We start from the raw sequence: 19,882 nt of genomic DNA on the forward strand, positions 1-19,882 counted from the left end.
CAGGGGCCTCTCACTCCCTTCCACTATGGAAAGCCTGTGGCAACCTCCACAGCCTTTGTGCGCACTGGCACGCGCGCGCTTTCAGTTCTCCGCCTTCCCCGGCTCCCGAGTCTCCGCCCGAGAGTCCAGACTTCCCCCGTAAGAGCGTGGGTCCCCAGGGGCTCGCCCGGAACTGGGGTTCAGTGCATTCAGAACTGGGGTTCAGTGCGGTCGGGGGCTTCCTTCCCCCTTCCGCCAGAGAAAGTCAGCCAGGCTCTCAGCCGCCCTTTCTCTCTGCGCGCACAAAGACCCTTTGCCGTACCTCCAATTCTCTGTGAGCTTTTCTCTTTCCTTCTAGTTGTAGAATTTTCACTCAGCCAGCTTTCCTGTGTTTCTGGATGGTGTCCGTTCTGTCTTTTAGTTGTAGTTTTGAAATTGTTGTGCGAGGCAGCAGTTTAGGTGTTTACCTATGCCGCCATCTTGGTTTCTCCTAAAATTCTTATTTATTCCTAAGGCTAATGGACGATTTGAAGTAGGCAAGAAAATCTGTTTGAGCATCTCAGGCCATCATCCTGAAACTTGGCAGCCTTCATGGAGTAGTGAGTACTAATTTAAAGTGCATATATCTTATATAACTTTAGTCAATTTATAATTATAAAGTATAATACCTTCTTGAGATTGAAGCTGTTTTTGATAAATAATTTTGTTATTGAATAAATAATAAAAATGCTTTTCCTTGTCTATATTTTGGCCATCATTTTACTACAACCCTCCTACCTGTACCTCTTCAGTGAAAGACTGTCTTTTTTTCTCCTTTCAGAGTAAATCTGGTTCCTTTTACAAAGTAATTTAGATTGATGTTTACTTTTTATTTCAGTAAGAACAGCATTGTTAGCCATCATTGGGTTTATGCCAACAAAAGGAGAAGGAGCCATAGGTTCTCTAGATTACACACCTGAGGAAAGAAGAGCACTTGCCAAAAAGTAAGTTTTGCATTTCATTCTTTGTTAAGACCCAAATATTTTTCTGGAAAATGGCTATTAGGAAACAGGCTCTGCCTCTTACTTTGTGAGTTACCTTTGCTACAGGTTCTAGCCTTAGTTTTGCTATTTTAGAAATTCAGTTGTACTAGTTTACTCAGTGTTGACCTGAGTCTAAAGAATTGATTATAGAAAGTAGTTAATATCAATCTACAGTGGGAGATATCTTCTCCTATAAAATAGGACAGGTTATTCATCTCCACCTAGACAGTAATAAAGATGGAAAAGTACTAGAGCCATTATTTTTATGTAGCTTTTCACAAGATTAAAAACTTCTTGAGAGCTGAAGGAAATTCACTTATCCATGCTTGTATCTATAGTATCTGGCTCATAGCAAGTGGCTCAGTAAAGAAAATGAGATTTTATTAAGTTGTCGTTTCCCATTGGTATTGCTTTCTGTTTTTCCCAGGTACATTCTGTCTATATATCCCAGATTAGTTATTAGATTTAGAGTATTCTCTTCTTTGAGTAGTGCTAAGACTAATTCTAGATTTTGATCATTTTCTTGTTTAAAATATATTTTTATTTATTTCAGAGAGGAAGGAAGAGGGAGAGATAGAAACATCAATGATGAGAGAGAATCATTGATCGCTGCCTCCTGCATGCCCACTACTGGGGATCATGCCCGCAACCCGGTCATGTGCCTTGACTGGGAATTGAACTGTAACCTCCTGGTTCAACCACTGAGCCATGCTGGCCAGTCTTGATCATTTTCTTGTTCTGGACTTGGCTGCCTACCACTCTTCAAACGTATTTTATGAATTAAATTATACAGGGGTTAGCAAAAGTAGGTTTACAGTTGTAAGGATGTGGAAGTTTTTGAATTACTATTTATTAATTATTATATTATTTTTCATACAAACAACTATAAACCTACTTTTGCTTACCCCTATAGTATATCTTGCGCTGGTACAGCCCGGAATAGGCCCTCTACACATGTTTGTTAAATCAAAGAGATTTTAGTGTTTGGAAGATTTGGTAGACTCCTTGGTTTCTTTTTAAATCTTATTCTCAAGTTCTGGGCATATACCTTACTTGCAGCTACTATTCACAAATTATAATATGTACTTCGAATACATGACATTTGTTTTATTTGATTTTTTATATTGACTTTCTGTCTTGATACTTTTATCTAGTTCATTTCATGTACAGATAAAAAAAAGAATTAGTTTTTTTGCTCTAGACTTGTCAGTGTATATATTCTAGGTTCTTAGCCTGTAGTAGAGGCTTTTTAAAAACCAGATTTTGTGTTTAACCATGGTAAATTACTATTTTTTGTAGATAGACTAATATGTTTAAAGTATTCTCCTTTAATTTTCATCTGACTTCTCAGTTAAAAGTGGACACAGTTTTTGCCCAGCCGAGGTGGCTCAGTGGTTGACCATCGACCTATAAACCTGGAGGTCATGGTTCGATTCCCGGTCAGGGCACATGCCCGGGTTGTGGGCTCGATCCCCAGTGTGGGGTGTGCAGCAGGCAGCCGATCAATGATTCTCTCTCATCATTGATCTCTCTCTCTCTCTCTCTCGCTCTCTCTCTCTCTCCCCCCCTCTTCCTTTCTCTCTGAAATCAATTAAAAATATATATTTTAAGAAGTGGACACATTTTGCCTGGCTGATGTGGCTCAGTGGTTGAGCATCAACCTGTAAACCAGGAGGTCATGGTTCCATTCCCAGTCAGGGCACATGCCTGGGTTTCAGGTTCGATCTCCAGGAGAAGGCATGCACGAGGCAGCTGATGAGTGATTCTCATCATTGTTGTTTCTTTCTCCTTGTACTTTCCCATCTGAAATAAATTTAAAAATATTTTTTAAAAAGTGGACACATTTTAAGGCAGATATTTGGATATAACTGATTCTCTAAAGCGGGGGTCGCCACTGGTGGTCCGTGAGGTCTGAAAGGTTGGTGACTGCTGCTCTAAAGGATATGGATAGCAGTGCTGCTTCTGGTGAAACAAAAAAAATATTCATCAATAAATACTATATTAATAGTACTTTGACATATATTTTATTTACATGAAGCTGTTTAATAAGTTTAAGTACCATGTTCTTCAAGACCTAAGGATTTTATTACATTGACCTAGATGTACAGTAAAACAGTTTTTTTAAAATATGTTCTTACTGATTTTCAGAGAGAGGAAGGGATAGAAATAGAGAGAAACATCGATGCGAGACAAATATCAATTGGCTGCCTCCTGCATGCCCCCTACTGGGGATCTAGTTCGCATCCTTGGCATGTGCTCTGAGCAGGAATCCAACTGGTGACCTCTTGGTTCCTGGATCGACACTCAACCATTGAGCGACACCAGCCGGGCTATAGTCAAATAGTTTTTAAAAGGAAGTTCAGCAATGTAATAATACATATTTTTATATAATATACATAACATACTTATTTCTGGTCATATAAATCCTCAGCACTCTTGTGAGTTTTAGGCACTTTTTGACTATATCTGGAATACAGAGGAGGAAATGAAAACATAGAAAAACAAAGAAATCTTAGGAAAGTCTAGTTAAAAGATTGAGTATCTACCTAATATAATCAATGATAAATTTCAGTCTGGATTTCCACCAGTTTTTTGCTTTTCAAGTTGTACTGCTATTTAGATTAATAGGATTTGTGAGGTTTTATTTCCCTGGAAATACCTGTAAATTCTATTTTTAAAAAATATATATTTTTATTGATTTCAGAGAGGAAGGGAGAGAGAGATATAAACATCAATGATGAGAGGGAATCATTGATTGGCTGCCTCCTGCACGCCCCCTACTGGGGATTGAGCCCCAGCTGGGAATCGAACAATGACCTCACAGTTCATAGGTCAATGCTCAACTACTGAGCTACACTGGCTGGGCTGTAAATTCTATTTTTAATTGGCTTCTTTATTATATGTTTCTGCTAAAAATAATTTGAGTTTATATAGTGGACTTTTTCACAGGCTTAACATAGGCTTGGTATATGTGATTTTGAGGACAGGTAGTTAAGTAGTTTATATTTTTTGTTATATAAATCTATAGCTTAGTTTTCTTTAGAAAGTATATTAGGAAAATAATGAAATCTAAGCCCAGAGTTTAATGTTAGACTTTTAAAATATTGAGATATACTTGACATGAAATTTTTATACCAACTTAACTTGCGTGTATGTTTCGTAACAATAATTATTGCTATAATTGTCTATTTTGCATGTAGATAAATGTGATATGGAATTGTCCAATGTTCTTTTCTTTTAAATTTAATCACTCATTGTTTTAATGTCTCGAATTAATGTTCACTATTTGATTTGTACTCATCAAAATTATTTCCTACCAGATCACAAGATTTCTGTTGTGAGGCATGTGGCTATACCATGAAGGATGTCCTGCTGCCTTTAAAATCTGGAAGTGATTCAAGCATGGCTGACCAAGAAGCCAAAGAACTGGCTAGACAAATCAGTTTTAAGGTACTCTAAATTGATAAATAAATTTAAATTTTGTAGCCCTTTTATTTACTTTCAGAAATAAAGTAATATAGTTCTAGTGCAATAATGTTTTTACAATTAATTTTATCACAAAACTAATACATTCACAAAGGCATTATATAGCATAGTGGTTAAAAGTTTGGACTCTAGTATACAATGCCAGGGTTCAAATCCCAGCTTTGCTGCTTATTAGTAGTAGGACGTGAGACACATTACTTAGCCACTTCATGCCTTTTACTCACCTGTAAATATTAACAGTATGGTAATTAACCTGAGGGATTCTTATGAGGATTAAGTGAGTTAATACTTTAATGTATTGCATTTAAAACTGTCCCTGGTGCTTAATAAGTGTTAGCTATTATTATAGAAAATATAGATAGGCAGTTAGAAAATAACAATCATATAATCCCAGCCCCAAGAAATAAGTGCTGCTAATTATTTTGGCATATCTCCCTTATAACCTTTTTTTTCGCATGTATTTTACCCAAACATATAAATACATCTATTGCTCCATAAAATAATGTCAACCTGCATTAAGTAACATGTTACCTTGTCCCTCTTTTCTACCTCTCTACATCCTGTCTATCCTTCCAAGGTCCAGTTCTTGGGAGAAATTTTTCTTTCTATTTTATTGTGCCTGAAAGAGGAGGTGCTTAATAAATGTTTGTTATATTCTTCCTTCTGAAGATTCCTATTGTATGTAAAATTACTTCTCTGAAAATCTTAGGGCCAGATGTGTTTTCTACTTCAGAATTTCAGATTTTAGAAAATGTCAAACATATACCATGTATTAACACTCATTGAGACCTGGGGCAGTACCCCATAATCAAATTCATTATTTCTTCAGGGAATATCTACACCAACGTGGAATAAAGACTGTTAATAGCCCTAACCGGTTTGGCTCAGTGGATAGAGCATCAGCCTGCGGACTGAAAGGTCCCAGGTTCGATTCCGGTCAAGGGCATGTACCTTGGTTGCGGGCACATCCCCAGTAGGAGGTGTGCAGGAGGCAGCTGATTGATGTTTCTCTCTCATCGATGTTTCTAAACTCTCTATCCCTCTCCCTTCCTCTCTGTAAAAAAATCAATAAAATATATTTAAAAAAAAAAAAAAAAAAAAAAAAAAAAAAAAAAGACTGTTAATAGCCCCACATCTCAGGCTTTGCCTGAAAATTACAAAAAAACTTCAGTTTTTAGAGATTTTTGAAATTGTGGATTGTGAACCGTGGGTGTTAGTTTTGTCCCTCACCAAGTGACATCTTGAACAGGGAATGTCTGTGGGTCTTTCTGTAATATCTAGCATAGTGTTGGACACATGAGTGCTCAACACTTAACTGATTGATATTGATATTAAAGTACCAATTAAAGTAAATCTAAGAAAGGGAATTTAGGTAGGTTGTGGGTTAGTTTGTATATTCCCTTTTATAATACAGCTCTTGGGTGTTACCTTTTTTATAGGCAGAAGTCAATTCATCTGGAAAGACGATTGCTGAGTCAGACTTAAACCACCCTTTTTCACTAAATGATTTAGAGGACAATATACCTACCACATTCCAGGGTGCTGCGGCCAGTACATCGGTATGGTTCTTCTCTTTTATATATGTATATATATATATACCATTATCATTATTTGCAATAGGAAGAGAAGGTCCCTAGAGGAAATATCTGATTATTTTGGTTTTCCTAACAGTTGGGTACTAGCCCAACTTTCCCTCTAATGAATATTGTTTTCTTGAGCAAGTTATTCTACTTTCTGGGCCTTTGTTTTTTGTTAAATTATTTTGTTAAATAATTTTATGTTCTATTGTCCATCTAGAATTCTATAATTTCTCTGAAAAGTTAGTTTTAATATAGTGCTACAGTAAAAATAAAGCAATATACTTACATTAACCACTTTCTAAATAGGCTGTCTGTCTTTGGAGCAAAACATTTGCCTTAGACCTGCTCTGTCCAATGTAGTTGCTACTAGCCAATGTAGCTATCTAAATTTATATTTGAACTAGAGGCCTGGTGCATGAAATTTGTGCACAGGTAGGGTCCCTAGGCCTGGCCAGTGATTAGGGCCGATCGGGGCCTTCCATATTGGCTGCCGGCTGGGGCCTTCCTTCCTAATGGCTACCATATTGGACAGCACAGATATCAAATATTATCATCATTGCACAAAGTTCTACTGGACAGTGCTGCCTTGTGCATAGTGTCCAATAAATAATTATTGAACAAAATATTGAATGCTATGGCTGTTGTTAGTTGTGCCCTGATCTATGTTCTAAATTTGGGGGGCGGTTAAATCATTAGAGAGACTGATTAAGAAAATATGTGATTGAATTGTTGCTAAATAATTAGGATTATGGGGTCTTTCCATATATAAGAGATGAACCATCTTTGGGGTTTTTGTTTTTGTTTTGTTTTGTTTTTGGTAACAGGTTGTTTGATGGAGTAGCCAAATCTCTATTACCCCTCCAGTTTGCAGAAGTTTTAAAGGTTCAGGAAAATTAGAATAGAAACTGGGCAAATCAGATTTGCTCTTTATCCAGGAATAACTTACTGTGACGTGTGACTAAATAGTGTTGAGTGGCTCTCTGCTATTGAAAGAGTGAGATGGCAAAGAAGTAGATTGGAGAAAGCAGGGGAGAGGCTGCTTGGAAGGAAGTACTACTTAGAGGACTGGAGAAGGAGGTACTACAAGAAAAAAATGTATGTTGCGAGTTAAATTGTTTTTACATGATCTCCATGTGATTATATGAATTGTAGAGGAACATAATGAATTTATTTAGTCAGTGTATGTTTTTTCGTCTTCAAAATTGAAATTGTTTTCTTAATTTCATAGTTTTTTAGTAAAAAAAAGCCCTGGCCAGTGTTCTAAGTGGTTAGAGCATCGGCCCAAGCACCCAAGGGTAGGTGGGTTCCACTCCTGGTCAAGGGCATGTACCTGGGTTGCAAGTTCAATCCCCACCCCTGTCAGGGCAAGTGTGGGAAGCAACCAAAGTATCTCTCTCATATCAGTGTTTTTCTCTCTCTCCCTCCCTCCCTCCCTCCCACCTTCCCTCCCTCCCACTCTCTAAAAATCAATGGAAAAAATATCCTCTGATGAGGATTAACAACAACAAAAAGAAAAAAACAATCCACATCCTATTATACAGAGAGGAAGGTGGTAATCTTTGTTTCACCTGTAAGGACAATCTCCTAATATTTATGATGTGTTTACATTTATCTTTAGTTTTTTTTTAATCTGTGTCAAGTTTCCCTGTTGCATATTCCAGTTATACTTATTCCAATTGTAATTTATTTTATAATTAATTATTGTCTATATTAATTATAAAATAAATTACAATTGGAATATTGTAATTTATTTTGTAATTAATTATATTGTCTATAATTAATTATAAAATAAATTACAATTGGAATAAGTTCCTTGAGGATTAGGATTGTGTCCACAGTGCCTGGCATAGTGCCTTGTATATAGTAGGTGGTAAATATATAGTTGTTGATTAAATAAACAAATTTTAGTTTTAGCACTTTTGGAAATCTAGGAGTACAGGTAAAGAAATCAAGAAGTTTTAAGTAAATTAGCATAAACAATGTTATAATTACAATTGTATTTTTCATTTTTATTTTAAAGTACATAAAACTTAGAATTATTTCATAGATACCAGTTCTGGTTAAAATACTGACAAGCAATAAATTGTCTACAATTTGTGAGTTAAGCTTTTAATTACATTTACATACAAATCTCAGTGTGATTATATGATCTGATTACTATGGAGGTAACTGAAACCTGGTTTTGGCTAAGGTGGCTGCTTTACATGCAAGTGTAATATAATTCACTGAGATGTTACACATCAAATTCCAGATAAGCTGTTTTTTAGCCTTGAGGGGGCGAGAGATTGCCGAAAGTCTAAATACAACAGATAGCATTAGACCATCTGTTGCTTATTCATGCAGATTTTTTAGCCATTTAGAAATAGGAAAAATACTGATGGTAGTTTTATGTTCTTCCAGTCTGTCAAATATTTCCCTTTTCCAAAAGATTGAGTTTCTGAGTAAGCCATTCCATTTTGTATTAAAAAGCAAACACAAAACTCTTCATATGATGATTATTCCAGGTTATTATAGAAAAATTTATGTGACTTATCTCTGACTGTGCTTTTTAAAAAAAATATTTAAATTTAATTTAGTTAAATAAAACACATTTGTCCACTTTTCCAGAAATGGTTGCTTCAGAAGATGGAAACTATTATGACTTGTCTTTATTCTGTGATATACGTTTGAACAAGTTTAGGCAAACAGCAAGGATTTAGAAGTCCTACCACCAATCTTAAAGCATTTTGAAAATGCAAAAGCCCACTTGATTCTCCATCTGGCAGTTCAATATGAACTTCAAAAATTTAGTCCAGCCCTAGCCGGCTTGGCTCAGTGGATAGAGCATCAGCCTGCGGACTGAAGGGTCCCAAGTTTGATTCCAGCCAAGGGCACATGCCTGGGTTTTGGGCTCGATCCCCAGTAGGGGGTGTGCAGGAGGCAGCCAATCAATGATTCTTTCTCATCATTGGTGTTTCTATCTCTCTCTCCTTCTCCCTTCCTCTCTGAAATCAATAAAGAAGTATATTTAAAAAAAATTTAGTCCCAATTAGTTCTTCAACTCTAAATAAACTAGGTTCTCAGCATCAGGTTGCAGTTTTTCCTTGATGTGATTATTTTAAATAGAAGTTTTAGAATTTTATAATACTGCAGCACTAGCTTTTAGTCATTTATTATCTAAAATAACAAAAAATATAGAACCTAATTAAAATAGTATATCTATATAAATATTTCCATTAAGTACATGTACTAAAATATCACCTAAAGTTAATTTTTTAAGGGATTGTTGTTCTAACTATATTAATCATACTTATAAAGGTCCAAACAGCTATTCTAAGTCATGACTTTTTTAAGCTTAAATCTGATATCTCCAAAGGAATGTATTAATAGTAATGATGTTAATAATAACTAGCATTTACTAAGCAATTGTTTATCCTAAGCACTTTATGTCATTATCCTGTTTAATCCTCGCAACTACTGAATTGGATATTAGCATCATTGCACAGATGTGGGAGCTAAGATTAAATGACTTGTTTAGGGTCACATGTTTACAAAGTGGTAGAGCTATCCTAATAATGATAAGGCTTTCTATTTTAGTCAGGTATATGGGCAGGTACAAGGCCCATGTCTATTTTAGTCAGGTACAATGTTTTCCCCTCAAAGTAATGGAAAATAATAACATATATATAAAATATAATAGAGGAATATGCAAATTAGCCAGGACACCGTAAGGTCATGACCGAACAGCAGGGACCTGAGGCTGCATGGCACCTGGCCGGGGCGAGGGACCTCAGGCTGCGCCCCTCACCCCACGGGGCTTGACGGGACCTCAGGCTGCGCCCCTTGCCCGGCGGGGCTTGATGGGGGACCTCAGGCCACGCCCCCCGCCTGGTGGGGCTTGACAGGGTACCTGAGGCTGTGCCCCCCCCCCCCCCCCGCCCCAGTGCCAGCTGGGGGACCTCAGGCTGTGCCCCTGCCCAGGGGGGTTTGACAGGTGACCTCAGGCGCACCCCCACCCCAGTGCTGGGCCAGGGGACATGAGGCTGCACCCCTGCCTGGTGGGGCTTGACGGGGGACCTGAGAGTGTGCCCCCACCTGGCGCTGGGCTGGGGACCTGAGGCTGGGCCCCCTGCCTGGAGGGGCTTGACAGGAGTGGGGCCAGCTGGGTCTGGGTCTCTTGCGTTTTTGAAGCGTGTGCGGGTGGTGGGCGGGGACTTTACTCTAGGTCCTGTTGCGTGCCCCAGACTCTGATAGGAGGGAGATTTTCATATACATTTTACTAATTTTCTTTCATCTCTGACACTTCTATTATAGAGAAAGGGCAAATAGCAATATTAAAATATTTTCTCTAATTCCCTTTTAATGTGCATGAATTTCATGCCCTGGGCCACTAGTATATAAAATAAAAGCTTTAAGCTGAGTCAATCTCTGGTGCTACTTTCTGGATTGATAGGACCTCATGTTTTTTATTTTCCTTAACAACCCATCTTCCTTTATAAGCCTTTAGTACTTTTGCTCTATTAGATGCTTTTATCTTGGCTGAGCAATTGAAAGAATGGCAGATTTCAAATAGAATGTTTTATTGGCTGCTGTAACTCAGTTCAACTCAATGAGTATTATTAAGTCACTACATGACACCTAGGTCAATGTAAGACCTCATAAAATGCTGCAGCTTTGTGTATCTGCTATCTTCAGTGAGCAGATTATGCCTGGGAGTCCTGGAGTCCAAGTTCATGCAGTTTAATTTACTATTAGCACTAACATATTTTTAACTCACACTCAGTAGTTCTTTTCGACTGCTGTATTATGGGTCACTACATTTGAGTGCTTCCAAAGGATAGTTTCAAGAAATACAGATTATTTAAGCCTTTTAATGCTGAGATGAATGTCAGATTTAAAATGTAATTTCTTCCGCAGGTAACTGAGATGAGCAGTTTTTTCCCCTAATGTTTATAGTTGTTGCCAGCACAAAGCCCATCCTTGTACCTTTCTAGAAAGTATTTGAATTACATTATTAAATTCTTTTTTCTTCTAAATATTAAGTTTTTCTCTGATGGAAAGTATCCTATCTAATAAAAGAGTAATATGCAATTGACGGTCACTCCAACACACAAGATGGCTGCCCCCAGGTGGACACAAGATGGCCACCACAAGATGGCCTATAGGAGAGGGCAGTTGTGGGTGATCAGGCCAGCAGGGGAGAGCAGTTGGGAGGGAACAGGCCTGCAGGGGAGGGCAGTTGGGGGGGACCCAGGCCTGAAGGGGAGGGCAGTTGGGGCAACCAGGCCTGCAGGGGAGGGCAGTTGGGGACGACCAGGCCTGCAGGGGAGGGCAATTGGGGGGGGACCAGGCCTGCAGGGGAGGACAGTTGGGGGGAACCAGGCCCGCAGGGGAGGGCAGTTGGGGGGGACCCAGGCCTGAAGGGGAGGGCAGTTGGGGCAACCAGGCCTGCAGGGGAGGGCAGTTGGGGACGACCAGGCCTGCAGGGGAGGGCAATTGGGGGGGGACCAGGCCTGCAGGGGAGGACAGTTGGGGGGAACCAGGCCCGCAGGGGAGGACAGTTGGGGGAGACAAGGCCAGCAGGGGAGGGCAGTTGGGAGGGAACAGGCCTGCAGGGGAGGGCAGTTAGGGGCGACCAGGCTGGCAGGGGAGGACAGTTAGGGGTGACCAGGCCAGCAGGGGGAGGGCAGTTAGGGGCAATTGGGCCGGCAGGGGAGCAGTTAGTTGTTGATTAGGCTGGCAGGGGAGTGGTTAGGGGGTGATCAGGTTGGCAGGCAGAAGCAGTTAGGGGCAATCAGGCAGGCAGGCAGGCAAGCAGTTGGGAGCCAGCAGTCCTGCATTGTGAGAGGGATGTCTGACTGTTCATTTAGGCCAGTGGGATCGGGCCTAAACAGGCAGTTGGACATCCCTCAAAGGGTCCCAGACTGGAGAGGGTGCAGGCTGGGCTGAGGGACATCCCCCCCCCCCCACCCCATGCACAAATTTCGTGCACTGGGCCTCTAGTATTTTATATTTGCTCAGTTTTTAAAGTTATTCTGAATAAAACATGAATTCTTTTTTATTTGAAAAGAATGTGTATTGACACTAATATAATCAGTATATACTTGTTTTCAGTAAGAGAATTACTCTTGATATCACATGAAGTAACACAATTCAAACATGCAGTAAAGGTTTCTTCTAGACATGTGCTCAATTCATTTAACAAGAATTGTGAGAAAGGATAAGTCCGGTTGGAAAACCACACCTAATTTTTACAACAATATTGCTGTGAAGAACATATGTTTTGAAATTATTATCTATGTTCTGTGATTGTTGATGGAAGCATGTTGACATAGTCAGATAATATTTAAAGAGGCACATTGTTGAGAGTTGTCTTTTTTTGCCATTTAGAATGGCAAATTTTCAAGCAGAAAGTGGAAATCAAATTGCTTCTCTCCTTGACTCTCCTGAAGAAGGGAGGTGCCCAGATGCCTAGCAAATTCTGTTGGAGTTACAGCTGAGGGAGTATAGAAAGCTCTCTATGGAGAATATGGGTAAACTCTGTCCTTGTCTTATTTTTTCTAGTAAATTCCTCTTCCATTTGTTGAGTACTTGGAATATGTAATGTTGCTGGCTTACTCAGAAGGGTAATAGTCTCAACAATTAGATAATTCATGGTAGTTTTGCCCTCAGTCGTTTTTAGTGCTCTATGATTCTTTGTACTCTTGAATAGATAATAGGTAATGTATAAATTTTCTTTGCCAATTTCAAATAAAATTTCTTAAAACTTTCTAGTATGCAGTCCAGAACCCCTCAGGAGCATCCCTTCAACAACCTGTCCAACCTGTAGCTAAGAATACCTCCATGAGTCCTCGACAGCGCAGGGCCCAGCAGAGTCAAAGAAGGTCGTCCAGTTCACCAGATGTCATCCAGGGCCAGCAGCCCAGAGACAACCACACTGATCATGGCGGATCTGCTGTACTGATTGTCATCTTGACTTTGGCACTGGCAGCGCTTATATTCCGACGAATATATCTAGCCAATGAGTACATATTTGACTTTGAGTTATAATACTGTTTTATGTCTTAAGAGCTGTGACTCAACTGCTTCATTAAACATTCTTCATTGGGTATAGTCTAAGAATTGTTTACAAAAAAATTATTTTGTATTTACCCTGCATTCCTTTTTTTTATCCTTATAAATTCAGTATAACTATAGCTAGACATTCCGACTGTGTCCTGCTTAGTTTAAGGTACTAGAAGTGAAGTCCCTTGTCTCATTATATAAACTGCTTTACAGGGAAATAATTTGTTATTTCTCATGTTTCAGCTTCTTTTTATGTAAATTTGTGATAGTTTCTGTATAGCCCTTTTAAATTTTTGGGTAAAAGATGGTGTTTTAAGTTCCAGTGAGTATTAGTAGTTACTCAGTATCATTTATTCAGTACTCTGTTTCTACTTATGTAGAATGATAGAGGGATAAGCGTTAAAAAGGCAAAGTAAAACCCCCTCCAATAGCTTACTTCGTGGGAAACATTGGGATTACCCATTCTGTGATATACTTTATGTCCTAAACATTGTCAGTGAAAGTTACTATATCAGTCAAACATTTATGAGTAAATGAGGTTACATCTTGGTTACTGGATTTTACTTGAAGAGGGAATAATGCTTTGTAACCACTTTGATATATTATTATCCCATTCTCTCCAAAGAGCACATAGGATTTAAAAGAAAGAAAGAAAACAATCCTCCATAGATCTTGGAAGGAAGGAAGGAAGGAAAGAAGGAAGGAAGGAAGGAAGGAAGGAAGGAAGGAAGGAAGGAAGGAAGGAAGGAAGGGTGGGTTCAAGTCAGGAAATCACTTAGTTTTATTCTAGAAGTTAAGTGGGAGTATCTTAAGATTTGAATGTTTAATCTGCTTTGAATTGTATATCTTTTGAGATGTATATATGCCTAGCTTTGTAATCCCTATAAATTTAATTATTCTGGAATATGCATAATGTTGTACTATTTCTTGTACCATATTAATAGAAAAGCTCAGGGCCCAAGCAATAGTGATAGAAATTAGAAAAACCTTTACTTGGAATTGTACACCTACACAAAGCCCAAGAAGTAATTTTCAGTGCAAAATCAATATATAACATAGTGCTAGTTAGCTCCACAGACTCTAGTAGACACTTTCAACATCATAGTGCCTGGCGAAAACATAATTACAGAGAAACATTGCCTTCAGCATGTACAGTAGAAGCATTGAAGGCACTCTTGAGAGCATTATTAGTGAAGATTTAACTTTTAAATACAGGCAGTCCCCAGCTTTCAAACAGGTTATGCTCTAAAGGTGCATTTATAAGTTAATTTTTTTTTTACGACTCAATGTTGTAAATGTGTATAGCTTCTAGACCAGTCCACAAGAAAAGTCCATAATGTATCTTGAATAATTTGGGGGATGGTATCCATAAAGTCCTTATGTGGTTTTAACTAACTGAAATTATGGGCACGATAGAAACAATTTGTAAAATGATTTTAAAGGCAAATTTAATTTTTACTTCTGCTATGGGACTTTGGTTCTGTAACTGTCACACAATATCTGTGTCTCATAGCCATTTTTCCTTTAGGTCTGCATTTAAAATAAGAGTATATTATATACTATGGTATAACACATAATTGTATTAAAATTTAATAAATGAGCATTTTAAAAGTGTTTACAGATTGTTTCTGCTATATCTACAACTGAAGGTGGTAAAGTCTAAAAAGCCCAAGGACTTTATGAAGACCTCATATGTTAGGAAAATTATAGGTTACCATTTTAGAACTTTATTGCCATTCTGAAGTCTTAGTTTAGAACATAAGATATTAGAAATATTGGTTCAGTCATCTCTGGTCTCCTAACATGAGGTCACTGACCCTGGAAGGCCAGGTAATGTTATCACCAGAGAAGGAAATCCCTGCACTAACTGAAATTATGTGGAAATGAATCTTATGCTAGAAACAGTCTTCCCTCCATTTCCTCTCAGTCATTCTGAGCCAGCCTCTGGAGCTGTGATCTTATTGCATGTTTCCATGGGATATAGGATGTACCTATACTTTCAAATTGACTAAGCCAAGAAATTTTACATTATGCAGATCCTTTTCTGTCCAATTAGCTTCTCTTCCCTCGTGTCAAATGGCAGACCACCTTCTCTGTGTTAGGATTTATTTGTAACAACTGATACACATATCTAAAAGTGGCATCTTTTATGCTCCTTCCTTTCAGCTTAACTATGTTACTTAAAAATCCTTAAGTTGTCAGTCTGACCTCCATTGTGGAGTTCATGAGCAAAATTGATCTTTGAGGCCATTTTTATTCACACTCCACCTGATGGGCCTCTTCAGCAAACTATTATTTTTAAAGCCCCACTTTAACCCTTTATTTACAGCATAAAGACAAAATCAAACGTACGATCTGGCAGGTAAAGGCTTAGGACTCATTCTTTCCCCAGTCTTCAGATTTACGTAACGCAGTGACTTTTTCTTTGGCCAACATAGCACATGGCTACATACTAAGGTAGTTCAAATTAGCATGCTTGAAGAGATATATAATGTCTGTTTCATCTGTAACTGTTTAAGCAAATGAAACCTTTCAGATTTTATGTATTGTGGGGCTTTTATGTAGCACTTTACATTTTCATGCTGCTGATTGTTTTTATTCTGAAATAAATGAATTTCATCAAAATTCTCAACTATTTTTTTAATCCTTTAAAATTTGTTCATTATTTTGACTATGGAAATATAAAATTTCTATTTCAGGAGGATAAGAAATCTTTTTCTTATTTTAAGCTATGAATAAACTTTCTGGCATTTTGAGACCTCCCATTTTTATAGACTAGAATCAGTAAATAAGCAAATCTCACACATTTAGACTTACTTGAGCAGAAACCTGGGCTGAAGTAATGAAAAGCCTATATTGTTTTATTACTTGCAAATAAGTATATGAAAGGCGAATGCTTTTAGTGAACCTGACTTTTAGCAATAATGTGTACGTTAACATGTACTATGAAAGCCTATGGGTGGCTGTACATTGCTCAAAAACTGTTTGGAACTCTTTAACAGTTAACCTTCAGAACTAGTTTGAGCTGCTCAATAAAACCAGTGACTTTATTCATACCTTGTTTTGACCAAAGGTTGTATTCTTTATGTCATCTGGTCTTCTGTCCATTTTATGTCCTTGAATATTCTCCCATCTTTTCACTTCATGCCTACTGCTTTCCCTAATTAGCCACCATCCCCTCTGAATCAGTGTAGTAACTTCTAACAGGTCTCCACTCTTGCCCCATTCCTGACACTGCAGCCAGTGCACAGACCTGACTCTGTCCCATCTCCGTTGCTCTTACAGGCTTCATGTGTGGGACCCAGGCTGTGTGTGGCCAGAGGCTCACCTCGCTCTGTGGCCTAATCTAACTTAGCAAATGCTACTGGGGCTGTCCCACAGCTCTGAGCCTGAGCCACGGGCCAGCCCTCTGTCCTGAGAGAAATGAACAAACAAAGCTATACAGCCACTGCCTCATACCACACACAAAAATTAACTCAAAATGAATCCTACCTTAATGTCAGAGGAAAAACTAGAAAATTCTTAGACGAAAACAGTCTATCTTTATGACCACGTTAGGCAGTGGTTTCTTAGGAGATTAAAAGCACATACAACCAAAGGAAAAGAGGTAAGTTATATTTTATCAAAACAACTTTTCTGTTTTAAAAATTATTTAGAAAGTGAAAAGACAACACAGAATGGGAGAAAATATTTGTAGATAATATATCTGATAAGGGACTTGTATCTAGAACATCTAAAGAACTCTTATAACTCAATCTGACTTAAAAATTGCAAAATATTTGAATAGACAGTTGTACAAGGAAGATGCACAAATGTCAAAACTACACGAAGAGATGCTCAATAGTCACTAGGGAAATACACATCAAAACCACAGTGAGATAGCACTTCACACTCCCTGTGTGGCTAGAATGAAAAAGGGTGTTGGTGAGGCGGGAGCTCTCACACGTTGCTGATAGGAATGTAAAGTGGTACAGCCACAATTCCCCAAAAAGTTAAACAGAGTTACCATTAACACAGCAATTCTAATATGCAAGAGAAATGAAAACATGTCCTCACAAACTTGTATGTTAATTTTCATAGCAGTATTATTAAGAGCCCCAAACTGGAAACTCAAATGCCCATCAATTGATGAATGGATAAACAGTGTGTTATATCTATACAGTGGAATATTATTTGGTAATAAAAATGAAGTCAAATATATATATATTTGTTACAACATGGGTAAATCTTGAAAACGTTATGCTAAGTGTGTGAAGCCAGCCACAAATGGCTACATATTGTATGATTCCATTTGTATGAAATGTCCAGCATAGGCAAATCCAGAGAGGCAAAGTCGATTGCTGATTGCCAGGACTGAAGGGAAGGTTTCTGAGTGAGGTTTCTTTTGGAGAGATGAAAATGTCCTAAAATTAGATAGTGGTGATAGTTGCACAACAACTTTAGAATATACTAAAAACCACACTTTAAAGAGGCGAATTTATGGTATGTGAATGATATTTTAGTAAAGCTGCTATAAAAAAAAGTTACACCATTTCCAACTGTGGTTTTCTTCCTACTGTAATTACATAATTGAACTAAAATTAGTTTTTAAAAATTTGTAGGATCTAAAGTTGCATCTGGAATGCAGTGAAACAAATATTTCTTGAAAACCAATATCCGGCACAATTCAAGGGTTCCAGCCAGTCCTTTATAGACTTGTGTTCCAAATGGAAGAAAGGAAGAGAGCTCTTTTGAACAAAATCTATGGAAAAGAACTTTAATAGGTCTCTCCCCTTATCCACTAAATCTTTGGCAGGAGTTGGGTTTTTAAACAAATTGCCTGGATAATTCTGGGGAGTGGCTAGGTTTGGGAACTACTGAATTTGTTCCCATACTGAATTACTCCCACTCCCAAATTTCTATTCAACTCGCTGTAATTTGGCTTCCTGCCACATCTCATAACTGAAACTATGGTTAACTGAAGTTAGGCACGATGTTCTTTCTCGGTGTCAGATCCAGCAACCTGTTTTCCACCCTCACTTCACACCACTGACTGTTGATTACCCTCCTTAAAACTCTCCTTCAGTTCTCATACTCAACCTCTTTTGCTAGTTCTATGCTTTTGTTCTGACAGCCCATCCGTCCTTTAAAAGTATAGCTTCTCCAGGGTTCTGTGCTTGGACATGGACCCTGGAAGCTCTCACCCTTTCCTGTGATTAAATTATCACCAGGCACTGATGGCACCAAATCTGTTTCTCCAGGCCAGACCTTTCTCTTGAGCTCCAGGCTCATAGTCCAGCTGCCTACTGGGCATCTGGAGGTCCCATGACACCTCTAACTTCACCAGTCAAAATGTATCTCATCTCCCCACCAAACTTTCCCACCTCTAATGAACATCAAGTAATGGTTGTACCATCACCAGACCTACCTCCAAACCAGAACCTCAATGTCATTGTTGACTTCTCTTACCTCCTACTCCATTCAGTCACCAAATATATTCTACTTCAGTAATAACTTGACTATGTTCTCTCTTCTTCATCCCTCCTTCCTTCTAGGGCAGGACCTCATCCTCTTTTATTATTGTAACTTCCCTGATTCAACTGATTCTAGTTAGAAACTTCTGAAAAAATAAAGCAAATCATTCCACTTTGCTAAGGAATCAAAAGAGTTGCTTTTGATTCTTTTGTCCTTAAGAAAAGCCCAATTTGGTTTCACTTTTGGCTCTTGCTCCCCCTGACCTCCATCCTCATCTCCCTAAGTTTCTACCACACTGGCGTTATCTCCATCCCCAGATGCAGCAGGCAGGGAACAAGTAGTTTGAAAACATTTTATTCTGTCGGTAGGTTAAACATAACCACATGTATCTTTACATTTCTGATGTTCGTATTTCCATATTGTAGGATAGGCATCAACATTATATATTTTAGGATTAAGGACCAAAGTTAACCTAATGCTCATGATAGGAAGAACAGCTTACTATAATAGTATATTATCCTGGAGTCTTTGGTTTATGCTTTCTTTCAAAATGAAAATGTATCTTATCGCCGAAACCGGTTTGGCTCAGTGGATAGAGCGTCGGCCTGCGGACTGAAGGGTCCTGGGTTCGATTCCGGTCGGGGGCATGTGCCTTGATTGCGGGCACATCCTCAGTGGGAGGTGTGCAGGAGGTAGCTGATCGATGTTTCTCTCTCATCGATGTTTCTAGCTCTCTATCCCTCTCCCTTCCTCTCTGTGAAATATCAATAAAATATATTTTAAAAAAAAAGTATCTTATCTACCTAATAAAAGAGTAACATGCTAATAGACCATACCTTCACGATGCCCACCAACCAATCAGGAGTGAGTATGCAAATTAACCCAACAAAGATGGGGGGTTAATTTGCATATGAAGGTGCCGAGCGGCTGAGGGCGGGGTGGGACCCAGGCGTTCTGCACTACCCCAGCTGCTCCGGGCCTCTGGGCAGCGTGGGAAGGCGGAAGGAAAGGCAGCTCCAGCCAGAATGAAGGTGTTGCCAGCGGCCAGGGGAAGGAAGGCCCATTCTGGCACGAATCTTTGTGCATCGGGCCTCTAGTATTTTGATAAGATGTGTTTTCATTGAAGAAATTGATGTGTGTATGGGGGAAAGCAAGCCTCTTTGGCAACGCCCAGTCTCTTAGATCAAGAACAAAAACAACCGTCTGGCCTATGTGGTTCAGTGGTTGAGCATTGTCCTATGAACCAGAAGGTCACAGTTCGCTTCCTGGGCGCATGCCCGGGTTGTGGGCTCAATCCCTGGTACAAGGCACACAGGA

At 38.8% G+C, this 19,882-nt stretch overlaps 1 protein-coding gene across 1 annotated transcript in view; it reads left to right on the top strand.

The window, feature by feature from the left end:
* The window catches only part of UBE2J1 (ubiquitin conjugating enzyme E2 J1), a 30,242-nt gene extending 14,075 nt beyond the window's left edge, over positions 1-16,167 (top strand). Inside the window, exons 4-8 of the mRNA XM_080667116.1 lie at positions 494-578; positions 857-962; positions 4,322-4,451; positions 5,927-6,046; positions 12,821-16,167. Coding sequence (XP_080523242.1) covers positions 494-578; positions 857-962; positions 4,322-4,451; positions 5,927-6,046; positions 12,821-13,096 — 717 coding nt within the window. The 3' untranslated portion in view covers positions 13,097-16,167. The remainder of the gene's footprint in view (positions 1-493; positions 579-856; positions 963-4,321; positions 4,452-5,926; positions 6,047-12,820) is intronic.
* The last annotated feature ends 3,715 nt before the right edge of the window (positions 16,168-19,882 follow it).

Source organism: Plecotus auritus (assembly GCF_963455305.1).
Source record: "Plecotus auritus genome assembly, chromosome: 4".
Taxonomy (NCBI): Eukaryota; Metazoa; Chordata; class Mammalia; order Chiroptera; family Vespertilionidae; genus Plecotus; species Plecotus auritus.